Consider the following 15108-nt stretch of genomic DNA (forward strand, 5'->3'; position numbering starts at 1 on the left):
TTAATATCTGAGAATGTCATGGGAAATCTAAGCATTCAGAAGAGGCAGGAACTCAATAAATGCCCCAAAATGGATTGACTGATGAATTGGAAATCCTATCTGCTGAAAAAGGAGACTGTGACATCTGTAGGGGATGCATATAGCATCTACCACAATGACCTACATGTAGGGCACATTCTCTGATCATCTAATCAGGAAAAACACTGTATCCATTCACTCTTCTTTATCAGTACCTTAAAGTGAGTTACATGTCCTTGAAGTAAAAATAAATTGGCCCTAAGATGGTGAGTTAGATTCTTTGAAATGTTGACGATTATAAAATGAAAATGAAATCATTAAACTACCTTGGATAATAAATAGTATTGTTGTTTTTTTTTAATTTGAGGAGATTTCAGATGTGTATCTGGGACTCCTTGATTTTATTTTAAAATGTGAATTTCAGAAAATTACTTTGATCATCTCATATAACATGTGCATGTATTAAACAAAAATATCATATATGCAACAAAAACTTATACAACAAATCTCTCACACACACAGCACACATACCCTCAGCTCCTTCTAGATCCAAATCTGGTTCATCCAATATTTTCCGCTCTTTTAATAAGCAATTAAGATCTATTATGCCATTTAAGTAAGCCAAATAGAAGGAATTGGCTAAGATACTAACAAACATTGCTCTATGCAGATCTAACAGTCACAAGATGGGACTTCTTTGGACATAAATATAAGATAAAAACCACAGTGATAAACATCAAGCAACAATGCCTGTCATGATAGAAATAAAGGCTTTCCCTACAGAAAAGACAAGAGAAGTATGTTTGAGGATGTTTAAAAGTCACGAGACAGGGCAGGTAGGTGGTTCATTGGATAATGTGTAATTAATTTCTGTACCCTTGAACTATGATTCCCAGCATCCCACTTTTGTCCTCACATTACATCCTTATGTTTTGTAGATAAAGTTTCTATAAACAAGACCTCTCGCTCTCTTCTCCCACCTTTGCAGTCCGGTAAACTTGTCTTTACTCTGGCTTTATCTATTTTCTCTACTTCAAGTGATTATTAATAAATCTTATAAAATATAACACTTGGAGTTATTAAATATTAATTTTAATCTTACAAAAGAATGCCATGCCTGGAAGATCTGGGTTCATATATGGCCTCAGACATTTAGCTGTGTGACCCTGGGACCCTGTGTGACCCATTTAACTCCAACTGCTTTGCTCTTGCTACTCTTTGTCTTAGAATTGGTACGAAGACAAAAGGTAAGAGTAAAAAAAAGTTAACTGCAGAATCTGACAAAGTATCATTGCTAAAATCATTTCAACGCTAATCTTTGTAAACTTAACCTGATTATGCTGTCATTTTCTATGTGCTGATCCCTTTTATTGGAATATAAGCTCCTTAAGGATAGAGAGTGCCTCACTTTTGTCTTTAGCACAATGTACCACATTGTGCTAAAGACATTGTCCACAGCAAGTACCTTTCCCTACCTGTGTATCTCGATCAGTGACCATGGTGGCTGGCACACAGAGGGTACTTCCTAAGAGTTTTTAAAATTTATTCATTCATTCCTATTCTAAAAATGAGCAACATGCCTGAAAAAAAAATGCTCATGGGACTCTCATGAACTCCTCACATAGTGATGCTGACAATCTCAGGGCATGACAAAATGGTCACATCTTTATAATCATGTAGAGAAAAGACTGCCCCAGGTACCTCAGTCAAACCTGGAAATAAAAGAGCCTTGAAAAACAAAACAAAACAAAAACCAGAAGACAAAACAAACCATCTGTCATCCCTAAACCAATATCATTTTCAGGGATTACCAACTAGTTCCTGGGATACAGCAATCGGAATGGTGTCCCTCTAGATACTCCCCGCTGCCATGGCACATCATTCCTTTAAAGAAGGCAGTGGAATTTCCCAACATCATCACCATCTGGTGGTGAGAACAGCAGGCAGAGAACTAATTAGGAAAAGTTAATTAAGCTCTGGCATTTGACCACCTACTGCTTCCAAGAATGTCTGAGAGGCAGCAGGGTATCCTGGAAAGAAGGCTTGGCTGTGAGTCAGGAGACCTTAGTCATGCCTGGTTCCCGACCACTGCTAAGTTGTTTCATGGCTCTGGGTCGCTCTCTCACCTGCAAAAAAAGTGGGGTGGGACCAGTCCAAGAGTTCTTAACTCTTTTGACATTGAGAATCCTTTTTGGCAATCTGGTGAAGCCTCTAGAAGCCTTTTCAGAATGAGTGAATAAAATGTTATCAAAATTTTTTAAAAGTTTGCAGTTATCAGGTTAAGAATTCTTCTTCCAAGTTCCATCCTATTCTCTTCACCTGTGAGTGCCTTCCCTGAATTATCTTCCTTGAATATGATTTTATATATATTCCTGTCAAACTCAGTGGCAGCTAAATGGTTCAAAGGATAAAGTGCTGGATCTGAAGTCAGGAAGACATCTTTTGGGATTGAAATCTGGCCTCAGACACTTCCTAGCTGTGTGACCCTGGGCAAGTCACTTGACCCCCCATTGCCTAGCCATTATTGCTCTTCTGCCTTGCAACCGATACTTACTATTGATTCTAAAACAGAAGGTAAAGGTTTAAAAATAAACAAATCTTTGTTCATTGATTTCAACAGCATTGTATGACAAAAGGTGTGGGTGTATGTACATAGGAAGACAGAAAAACAGATTGTGTGTCGGGTGCGTTTATGTGCTTGTACAGGCATATCAATCTGAAATCTTCAGAGCCCTGATAAGATTCTGGAATGGTAAAAGAAAGCTGAACAAAGAAAGTAAAAGAGAGACACAAGCCACTGCTGTCCTGAGACATCACTACCTTGCCCACACTTTTCTTTTTATCTTTTCCTATTAGATTTTAAGCTCCTTGAAGGCAGGGACTGTCTTTCTTTTCTCCTACTTGTATCCCCAGTGCCCTTTTGCCTAGAATTCAACCCCCTCCCCAATCTGTCATACAACCGCTTCATGTTATTCTTCTTCTCTGTGCCCTGAACAACATTGCATTTTCCCGTTTTTGTTCTATGGTGGGAATGTCCCTATGCCTCAGGTATATTCCCTCATTCTCTCTCTTGGCTTTCTATTTATCATTTCATGACCAAATCAAATGTTATCTCCAGGAAGCCCTCTTTGATCCTCCCGCCCCTGTTAGTGACAACCCATCCCCTCACTCAGCACTCTGCTGTACACATGTTTTATAATGAAATTGTGATTTTTTAAATATTATATTTCCCCATTATTATGCAGTCAAGAGGCAGTGTGCAAAGTGGCCAAAGAGCTAGGAAAATTTGGGTCCTATTTCTCCCATATTCTGGTTTTGTGTTACTCTGGTCAAGACACTTAACTCCTCAATGTTGTGGCTTCTAAGACATTAACACAGGGGATCTTCAACTTTTTTATTTGATAGTCTGGGGAAGCTTATGGATCACTTTTTAGATCATGAAGCAAATCAATTCATATTAAAATTTGCTGTTTTCAAAGTATACATCTATATCTACATATAAATAGCTATTTTTTCCAAAATTCATGGACTCTGGGTTAAAAATTTCTGCTTTAAGAATATAAGTTTCACTAGCTGTGTGACCCTGGGCAAGTCACTTGACCCCCTTTGCCTAGCCCTTACCACTCTTCTGCCTTGGAGCCAATACACAGTATTGACTCCAAGACGGAAGGTAAGGGTTTAAAAAAAAAAAAGAATATAAGTTTCAGGGACAGGTAGATGGCTTAGTAGATTAAGGGTCAGGCCCAGAGATGGGAGGTCCTGGGTTCGAATATGACTTCAGACACGTTCTTGCTGTACAATCCTGGGCAAGTCACTTAATCCTCATTGCTAACCCTCACCACTCTTCTGCCTTGGAACCAATACACAGTGTTGGTTCTAAGGTGGAAGACAAGGATTAAAAAAAATGTATAGGTATATATATATATATATATATATATATATATATATATATATGTATACACACACACACACATATAAACTTCAGAGGGGATACCAATATTCATCAGTATTAGAAATTTCTTCACCTAGTAGTTCCGTGTATCAATGAGATGTGTTCAAAATCCATTTCCTATGTCTTTTTGTCACTCCAACCCTAATATACAAATTGTTCAATGAGGCTAGAAGCAATCTTAGGCAATTCTTGTTTCCATTAAGCTCAAAACAGAATCTTCATTTTTTACTCTAAGCCCAACTTTTCTCCAAATTTTTTCTATTTTGAATCAGAGGATTTATGTTTGAATTTCTGTTTTGTCAGTTATTGAGAGAAGACTCTCTTTGTGTCACTTTTTGGCCAATCAGAATTTCTGGTCCAGAACCTGGTTTTCTGTGGCTCCTCACAGGAATGTGAATTTGAGGGTCCAAAGCAAATTTTAAAAACTCTCAATATAACTCTTCCCTACATTTTCAATTATATAAATTCATAATAAAGTTATTAAAATATATAAATATTGACCCACATTTCAGCATCCTAAGAAGAAACTTTCATAGAAAGGCCTTGCTTTCATGAGTGAGACAGTTTTCTCTAGAAAGTGCAGTACTTCCAATGTAAGCTGTTATTATCTTTTAATGACAGCCATGGAATATAGTTTTAAAACTGAAATCAATGGCCAGGGTTTACTTCTAGGTAAATATGGCCCTCGAAATGGCCCATCCCTATGGCGGTGTGTTCCATAAGGAAATACTGGAGCTGTACTTATAGGAAATCAATATGAAATAATTCCTTTCTTTCCACAGTCTAAGTGAATGCTATCCTAGAGAGGAGAAGGGATTGGTTTATTGCAATGAGATCATGCCAGGATCAGAAGCATTACTTACTATCATGTACTCAATATGGTGGAAATGGCACCCTCTAATATTTGCAGCATAACCATCCTGGGCTCAGGCACAAAAAATAATCCAGGAATGTCAGAACTTTGGTCATTCCTGGACCCTTCATGCCCTGCTACTCAAGAGTACTCATGTCATAGACTAGCTCAGTACCAAAACCAAACAAATGGTTAGTAAGAGGAGATGCCAACCAACTGAAAAGAAATTAGGTGATGGGAGTAGCTAGGTGGCTCAGTGGATAGAGAATCAGAGCTGGAGATGGGCGGTCCTAGGTTTAAGTCTGGCCTCAGAAACACAGATCCTGGGCAGAGTACTTAAACCCTATTGCCTAGCCCTTATTGGTCTTCTGCCTTGGAACCAATACACAGTATTGATTCTAAGACAGAGGGGAAGGAGGGAGAGGAGGGAGGGAGGGAGAGGAAAAGAGAGAGAAAGAGAGAAGGAAGGAAGGAAAGAGAAAGAAAGAAAGAAAGAAAGAAAGAAAGAAAGAAAGAAAGAAAGAAAGAAAGAAAGAAAGAAAGAAAGAAAGAAAGAAAGAAAGAAAGAAAGAAAGAAAGAAAGAAAGAAAGAAAGAAAGAAAGAAAGAAAGAAAGAAAGAGAAAGATCAAAACAAAGAAAGAGAAAGAAAGAAGGAAGGGAGGAAGGGAAAGGAGGAAATGAGGGCGGGGGAGAGAGAGAGAAAGAAAGAGAGAGGGGGGAGGGAAGGTGGGAGAGAGGGAGGGAGAAAGGCTAAGGAGAGCAGTATGACTGATTGCAACAAAAACCTGCTCACTGGATCCCTGACAGGAAGAGGGGAGAAGCATGTATTGAACCATAATAAAGGACAGGAAGAGGTCTGATGAGGGGCTGGCTGCAGAGAGGCCATAAAACTTAGAATTCACAGAAGTTGCTCTGTGGTTAGAGAAGGTGACAGGTTAAATGGGGGGAAATAGAAAAATTTTCACCTTATTGATCTTGGCGGGACTCCAGTGGGTGCCTGCTTTCAAAGGTTATTTCACTTTCTTTCTATCATTTCTTTCCCTGCTAGCTCAAGTGCTTACTCTAGCACTAACCTCAATTGTCAGTGTCAACTGAATGTGACTCCTACTCCCAGCTACTGGCTGCAGACCAAAAACTTCACTCACCCTTCCTCCCCTCTCACTAAGTCCTCCACCTCTAGCAGCTCCCGTATTCACTTATTGATGGGCATCCACAGGTATCACGGTATTGTCCATGAATCCTGAATTCTGTCCAGGGAAAGTACCAGGACAGAGTATTCCCCATTTGGGAATTCCATTTCTGATTTGGCTGGAGACTGCCTCAGTTCCTCAAAATGCCCTCATGATTGCTCTTCTCCTATCAAAGCTTTTCCACCTAGCCTTCTTTTACTCTAACCAGTAAAGGAATCATTAGGAAATGCCAAAAATTCCATGCCACCAAGCTTTCCTGATTTCCCTTTGTGTAAAAAGGACCTGTGCTAGGTAGGCATTTGACAGCCAAAAAGAGAACAGTTCTTGCCATCCAGTTTACATTATTGAAGAGAAGAGGAGAGTGAAGTCATTCATTAATAAATATTAACACATGGAGGTTGTTGTTCAGTCCCATCTGACTCTGTGACACCGTGGGCCATACATAGCACCCCAGTGCTGTTCACAGGGTTTTCTTAGCAAAGATACTGGAGCACTTTGCCATTTCCTTGGCCAGGAAATTAAGGTAACCGAGAGGTGAAGTAATTTGCCCAGAGTCACGCAGCTAGTGGGTCTGAGGTTCTAGCTGAACTCAGGTCTTCCTGACTCTAGTCCCATGCTGAGCTACCTCTCTGGCAGACATTGGTGGGGGACCATCAAGAAAGACTTCATAGAGAGGATGATTCCTAAGCTGTGCTTGAAGGAAGAGGTCATAAGAGGTAGAGGTGAGAAAAAAGTACATGTGAGACAGAGCCTGGGCAAAAAAGGCAGAAGAGAAGATGGAAGACCGTGTAAGCAAGAGAGCTAACATGATAAACTGGTCTTTGATTATTATTATTATTCTTTTAAAAGAGACTGGAAAAGCTAGATGAGAGACAAATTGTAGGCTGCAGGCAGCTGAGGAGTCTGAATTTTATCTGAGAGGCAATGATAATCCACTAACTTTATCTGAGTAGAGGAATGATGAGGTCAGACCTGACTTTTAAAAATATCCATTTTGTGCAGAGGATGGATTGTAAAGGGGACAGACTGGAAGCAACAAAAACAACTGAGAGACTTAACAATGACTTTCCACCAAAGAATCAACACTAAGTATTGGTTGCAAGTAAGAAGAGCAGTAAGGCTAGGCAATGGGGGTTAAGTGACTTGCCCAGGGTCACACAGATGGGAAGTGTCTGAGGCCAGATTTGAACCTAGAATTTTCTATCTCTAGGTCTGAATCTCAATCCACTAGCCACCTCCAATTGGGAGACTATTACAATAGTCCAAGTGAGAAGTAATGAAGACCTGAACCATGTTGGTCACTTAATGAGTGGAGAGAAGGAAAGGGTATCACAAGTAATAATATAATTAATAATAATAGCAGCAAGCATTTATATATAGCCCTTTAAGGTCTATTAAAGTACTTCACAAATCTCATTTTATCCTCCAAGAACCCTGGATAAAAGTGTAGATATATTCAAAATATATACACAAAATAAATACAAGTTTTATTAGCAGGAGGAAGTGCTTAGCCATTGGGGAAATCAAGAAACACTTCATGCAGAATGGAGATTCTTAAGCTAAAGTCCACAAACATTTTAAAAAATATTTGCTAACACTATTTCAGTATAATTGGTTTCCTTTGCAAACCTAGAAATTTTATACATTTAAAACCACTATTCCACAAAGGAGGCCATAGATTTCAGACAGCCAAAGGGGTCTATGAGAAGAAAACGATTAAGAATTGCCAATGTAGACTATGGAGCATGAGCTGAGATTTGATGAAAATGAAGAATTCTAAGAGATGGAGGAAATAAGAACATATTCCAAGAGTGGAGGAAGGCCAAGGCCATTTGTGGCTGCCATCTAATCTATGGGATGGCCCATAATCAAGCAGGAACCATTTAATAGAATGCTACTGTAAACATCCAAAGTCAGCACCTGTCTGTCTGCTTTCCATTTTGGTCACTCTAAAAGCTAGATACTAAACAACTGATGAAAAGGCATTTCTTTATCTACTTTGGATCCTAAGTTCCTGCTCTGAGAAGTTCAGGATCAGTGACACTATTCAGCACCACATAATGGAAAATTTTGTTCTCTCTGATCACTACTTTAGTTCCCAGCAGTAAGCAGAAGAAATCTTCAATCACCCTTCTATATTGCGACTTTCCGCATCATAGTTTTGATATATCGTGCAGGTCAGCAAAAGAAATTAAATGGGAATTTGGGGGGAGTTTTGCCAAAGCTGCAGATGACAAGCAAAGGGCAGCCAATGGCACAGAAAAAGATTAGAAACTCAGAAATGCATATTTAACCCAAAATTTATAATAAGGTACTGTAAAAGTCCCATAAAAGAAAAAGACAAAATTCAGACCTCCTCTGGTATGTTAGGAAGGCTAAAAAAAATTATGCCGTTTTTCCAGATTGGCCCCTGACTCCCCACAATGTGGAAGGGATTCCTGTATTTGGAATCGGGCATCTGGATTCAAATCATGACTCCTTGTTTTGAATCTCTTACTACTTGTGAGGTTTGGGGTGATGAGCACTCCTCTCTGAGTGGCAGTTTCTTCATCTATCAAGTGAGGGACTTGGCTACCATTTCTAAGATCCGTCTTACCAGTTCTAAATCCTATCATCTTCTGTAAAATAAATGCCTTCCTCAGTGAGTATATTCAACAGACAAAGCTATGTTCTGTTATGATACCAAGAAGTAGGTTTTTTCTTTCTTAGCATGAAAATTGGAAAATTACTACTCACCACAGGCAATGGTCCAGTATACCAATGAGTCTGGGGTCTGGTAGAGGATGCGGTAAGGGGCAACTCTTGCACTGGAGTCCAGGACGACATCAAGAGTCCCTACCAGGAGACCTGAAAAAGAGGAAACACCTATGAGCAAATCCACAGACCCTGATCCTGGCGAATTCCTTCAATGTTCACAGGGGGACTTCAGGAAAATAACTTTTTTTTTTGGCAGAAAATCTACTATAAGGGACAGACTATGGATTTGGAACAAGAAAATATCCCCCAGAGTCTGTTCTGCTTCTTACTGGTTCTGTGATTTGGAGTAAATCTCCTCTATTCTTTGAACCTCTGTTGATTTAATCTATATAATGGGAATACAATACCCACCATACAGGGTTGTTTTGAGGAAAACAATTTATAAATCTTTTGGTGCTATGGAAACACAAGCTTTTATTAGTATTATCTTCTGGTAAACCAATGTTAAAAATAGTAGAGTGGAGTAGCACAGTGGATAGAGCACCAAGCCTGGAGTCAGGAGGAGGTGGGTTCAAAATTTGTCTCAGACACTTCCTAACTGTGTGACTTTGGGCAAGTCACATAATCCCAACTGCCTAGCCCTTACATCTCTTTTGCCTTAGAACTGATTCTTAATATTGATCGATTCTAAGACAGAAGGTAAGGGTTTAATAAAATAAAAAAAAGAATAGCAGGGTGGCTGGCAAGGACTTAGCTGCATGTTATCTGTGGAAGCCAACATTCATTTGGCAGGCAGAAATTCAACAAACTAAAATGGGAAGTTTACCTTGGCACTGATACTGGAAAGAGTGTTGGCCATAAGACCCTTTTTTAAAAGTTCTATCTCTGATGCTTACAATTCATCTGATTGTTGGTCAAGTTGTTTCACAAGCCTGGACCTCAATGTCTTATGAAATGATGACACTGAACTAGATCGAGAGTCCTTAACCTAGAATTCGTGATTTAAAAAAATATATAATCATTGTCTTTCAATATAATTTATCGATCTGATCATTTTGGAGATTTGGAATTTGGAATAACACCCAGAGAATTATGAAACTGTGTATACTCAGACCCAGCAACAGCATTGCTGGGTCTGTTTCCCAAGGAGATGAGGGAAAGAGGAATAGAACCCAAATATTCCAAAATATTTATAGCAGCTCTTTTTGTGGTGGCAAAAAATTGGAAACTAAAGGGATGCCCAACAGTTGGGGAATGACTAAACACATTGTGGTATATGATTGTGATAGAATACTACTAAAGTCACAAGAAGCAATGAACAAAATTATTATTTTTTAAATCTGGGAAGAACTATATGATATAATGAACAATGAAGTAAGTAGAACCAGTAGAACATTATACACAGCTATAGAATTAATACTGGAAGAATAAACTGAGAATATTACCTCCAGAAAGTGAGCAGAAAAATAAAACATGAAAGACTTAATTTATATGAACATGTAGGTCTCCCTAACAATATCCTTTGTGATGTCAGATGGGTGGGGGATGGTCAGGATCTATTAAGTAGATATAAAGAAAAGCAAGTAATGCAATGATCTGGGATGATCCTGAAAGACATGATGGAGAATGCTCTCTATCTCCAGAGAAAGAACTGTTGGAGTCACCTTTCACATCAATGTGTCTTTGGTTTTATTTTGGGGTCTTGGTTATGTATGAATGTGCTCTTACAACAATGGCCAATATGAAAATGTGAATTGCATAACAAATAAGAAATGAAATAAAGCTAAACATAGATTTGTGATTTCATTAGTGTAATACATTTTTTCTTTATATATGGAAATGCTTATTTTGTTTGGATTTGTAAATATTTGGAATATTAATAATAAAAAATTAATTATATATATAGATTTCCCTTTATAATCCTATATATTTTATTTTATGCATTTCAAAACATTCTGAGAAGATCTAAGAACTAATATAACAAGAAGTGAGCAGAACCAGAAGAACATTGTACATGTTAACAGCACTACTGTAACCGTGATCAACTCTAAAAGACTGAGCTACTCTGATCAAGACAGCAATCCAAGACAATTCCAAAGACCCACGAGGAAAAATGCTACCCACCGCCAGAGAGACAACTGTTGAACTCTTGTGTGTAGATTGGAGGACATTTTTTCTTGTTTTTCCAACATGGCTAATACAGATATATTTTGCATGACTTCTCATGTACAATGGATATCATATTGCTTACCTTTTCAATGGGTGGTAAAGGGATTGGAAGGAGATAAATATGGAACTAAAAATTTTTTTTAAATGAATGTGAAAGAGGGGGAGGTTAAAGTGGCTCAGTAGATAGAAAACGACTTGGTTCAAATTTGGCCTCCTAGCTGTGTGACCCTAGGCAAATCACTTAATTGCCTAGCCTTTACTGTTCTTCTATATTGCAATCAATACACAGTATTAATTCTAAGAGGGAAAGTGAGGGTTTTTTTTAAATGAATGTGAAAAATATTTTTTAAAAAACCTTCTGTAAAAGGATCCATAATCTTTAGCCTGCCAAAAGGGTCCACAACACAAAAAAGGGTTAAGAACTCTTGAACTAGATAATCTCTAAGATTCTTACCAGCTCCAGATGGATGAATTTAGGGCTGGAAAATGGCAGTCCTACCACCCATTCTGTCTTTGATTAATGGTCTGACTTTGGGCAAGTCCTTTCACCTCTGAGCTCATCTGTATGGGGGGATAATACTTTCATGACCTCACAATTCCCAGTACTGTTGTAAGGAAGGTCCTCTGTAAACCTTAAAAAGCATCCTTGAGTGATTATCATGAGAGATATCACTTGTAAGAAGTTCTGTTTTATTTTATGGCTTGGTCCTTTTATAGTAATGTAAATATAGTAATATAAATATAAATAATAAAAAATATAGTAAATATAGTAATATCTCAAATCATTTTCACTAGTTTATCCTCACAAATAACTATCATCATTATTTTTTTTTAGACAACGCAAAGTATGATGTGAGTCAGCCATGGAACATCAAATAATGGCTGCCCCAAAGCTGACTGTCAGAAAAGACAGAAAAGACCTCTCCCTGGTCTGCTTTGGGCTCTCTTAAGATTTGGCTTGTGCAGCCAAATACATGAAGACATGCATAATCCTAATACCTCCATAGGGTCACCAAATGTTGTTATTGGGAGGGACTTCAGAGATGGTTTAGACTAGAGCTTTCACTTTATGGCAAGGAAAATGGCTCAGACCAAAGGATGTGACAGTCTCACACTTAACTGATATGAGACTGATTGTTATCAGGATGACAACTCAAAAATCTGAAATGAGATGTGAACTGGAATGACTTTCAGGAATTGATGCAGAGTGGAAGGAGCAGAACCAGGAGAACATTGTACAGAGACCAATACACTGTGACACAATCGAATGTAAAGGACTTCTCTACTAGCAGCAATGCAATAATCCAGGACATTTCTAAAGGACTTATGAGAAAGAATGCTATCCACATTATGAAGATTGGATTTGGCTATCTCTTCATTGTAACAATGAAGGTACTTAGCTCTTCCTTGATAGTGAAGATAAAATTGTAAATCCCCAGTCTATTTTTAGATCTTAATCCCCAAAGTGTTAACTCAGTATTTAAAGTAGATTTACCCATTTTAACTACAAAAAAGGTGTGAACACCCATTTCATACATTGAGTGGGAGGTCTGTGACCCACATGTGAAAGAATGGGCAGTCCTGGAGTGAAGCATCAGCTGTGATTGGTAGATGTAAAATTTAGGGGAGGTGACACAAGAGAAAAAGATCTTTAAATAGAGGAAACAGAGGCACATTAGAAATGAAGAAGGAAGAATAGTCACTTCTGAGGAGAGACTGGAAGACAAACACTCAGACTTGGAGTGAAGACACTTGGCTGTGGAACTAGTCCCCTGGAGGAGCTTGTGCAGGAGACCTCAGACTGCTTTCCTTTTAGATGGTCACCGGGAAGTGCGCTCGCTCGCTCTCTCTCTCTCTCTCTCTCTCTCTCTCTCTCTCTCTCTCCTTTTCTCTCTTCCTTAATATCTTCCCTCTATTGTAAAATTAAACTACCATAAATTCCATTTACTTAAGTAATTCATTTTGGGATTTAGAAATAAAATCCCTGGAAACCATCCAATTAATATCTTCAGTCCAAACCATATATACATTTAACAACATCTATAGGAAGAACTGCAGGAGTAGAAACATAGAAAAAAAGAACATTTCCTTGATCACATGGTTCAAAGGGGATATGACTGGGGATGTAGACTCAAAACAATCACCCTAGTACAAATATTAATAATATGGAAATAGTTCTTGATCAATGACACATGTAAAACCCAGTTGAATTGCTTGGAGGGGGGAGGGAAAGAATATGAATCATGTAACCATGGAAAAATATTCTAAATGAATTTTAAAAAATAATCTGAAATGAGAGAATATGGTAGACTCATAAGTTTTAGATTGGAGTCAGAGGACTTGGGTTAAATCCCAGTTCCTAACTTCTTGATAACTGTATGGCTGTGGGCAAGTTATTCCTCTGTTGTCAGCCATTTTAAGGTCTTTGAATTTGGAGTTATGGGAGAAAAGTTAATCTATTCATACCCACTGACCAAGAGGTCTCACTATGGAGACTATAACCTCAATGCCATTACTGACAACAAAAAGATCAATATGTCCAAAATTATTCATAGCACTATCTGTGATCATGGAAATTGAAAATAAAATATGCACCCAATTATATTATTATATAATTATAGCATGGTTTAGGGATGTAATAGAATGTTACTATATTTTAATTTGTGATATTTCTAAAGCACAAGTTTATGACCCTCCCCTGCCCAAGAAGCTTTGTAGTCCATCTTTCACATGCCTAGAATATATGCCCTCCAATGATGACCTATTGGAATTCCCAGGTCCTTTTAAGACTTAGCTTGTACCCAGCTCTAAGAAATGCTATTCCTACCCCAATAGTTGTTGGTATTTCCAACCATTGCCTGGTCAAAACTACTTTTACATTTATATGTTATCTTATCTATGTACACAATGACCCATCCTCCCTCACCCACCAAGAAAAAAATGGGAACTCCAAGTGGGCAAGAACTAATTTGTTTTTATGTCTGGTATTTCCCTTGGCCAGGACAGACAAAATCAGGCACAGAACAGGCTATGGTTTAATTCCCAGTTTTGTAAAACAAGCAGCCAGCTTGTTTAATTGAATGACAAATGAGGAATTTCAAGAACTACTAGAGAGACTCCTGGACTGGAGGCTAAGTGACTAAAAAGAGCTATGGCTTCCTCCCCTCCTCCCAGCCTATGATTTCCTTAGTATAAAACACTCCCAGGGAGGAAACAATGCCATTTAGCACATCCATTGCAACTTAGGATATTGGAATGGTGCCCAGGGCCCCATGACATTAAGGGACAGCCGAGAGTCAAACTGAGTGTCAGAGTGCTGGCTCTCTATCTGTAACCTGTCACATTTAATATTATATCCATATAAAAATAAAGATAACACTAAAAAGGGTCACCTACATTCCTGGATTATTTGTCCTTTCCTCTATTTGAACCCAGAGAAAGGAGATAGGAAGCCTCTCTATAGGCCTTCTGCTTAATACCAGTTGGTCTTTACTCCCCACTCTACTCATCCTCAGTGCCCAGTGGCAATGACAACAAGAAATTAGAAGGAGGTTTCAGAAGTCTAAGTGTCATTTGAAAAGTTTCTTAGTTTTATGGATTGCCATAGCAAGAAATCCTCTACTGGCCAACCTATTGGTAATGAGCCTCTCCATATTTTGTTGAGCTCATCATTGGAGAGCAAACTCAGTCTATCCCCAGGACCATTCTTGAATCCATTCTATAGGTTGGGAGTAGAATGAATGAAATTCTCTGGTGGCTATATTTTTAGTTGTAAAATATCAATTTATGAATCTGCCACTGAAGAAAATCTAACTAGCTAATGGACTCCCTTATACTCCAAATAGACATCACACAAATTGAGGCAGGGAGTTGAGTGGGAAGGGGAGGGAGAGGGTGAGGGTGAGGGAGAGAGACAGACAGACAGACAGAGAGGAAAGAGAGACCGAGAAAGGGAGGGAGAGGGCACAGAGGCCCAAGTAAGAACAAAATCAGTAGTTAGGTAGGATCACTGAGCTAGCCAGAAAAAGTGGGTGACTTCCAGTCCTGTGAGCCAATATCCCTTCAAAAGTCATCACTTAGTCCCTTTCCAGGACATCTCTGATTGGAGTACAGTTACCCAGGGAGTGACCTCAGAGACTCCTCTCTTACCATTTTATCACAGGCAGAAGTGGGTCTCAGGAGGACCATAAGAGGCCCTTTTCCTCCCTGCCATGCAGTTGCCCTTTTC

General features: G+C 38.7%; 1 protein-coding gene across 4 annotated transcripts in view; it reads right to left on the bottom strand.

Moving 5' to 3' along the window:
- The window catches only part of TBC1D9 (TBC1 domain family member 9), a 125423-nt gene that overhangs the window by 64679 nt on the left and 45636 nt on the right, over positions 1-15108 (bottom strand). For 2 of the 4 annotated variants that reach the window (XM_016423203.2, XM_056802725.1), the window contains one exon: positions 8751-8861. In XM_016423203.2, the coding sequence (XP_016278689.2) occupies positions 8751-8861 (111 nt within the window). Of the gene's footprint in view, positions 1-8750; positions 8862-9537; positions 9680-11334; positions 11442-15108 lie in introns of those variants that run through there. The other 2 variants (XM_056802726.1, XM_056802727.1) reach the window with 2 other exon arrangements.

Source organism: Monodelphis domestica, chromosome 6, assembly GCF_027887165.1.
Source record: "Monodelphis domestica isolate mMonDom1 chromosome 6, mMonDom1.pri, whole genome shotgun sequence".
Classification (NCBI taxonomy): Eukaryota; Metazoa; Chordata; class Mammalia; order Didelphimorphia; family Didelphidae; genus Monodelphis; species Monodelphis domestica.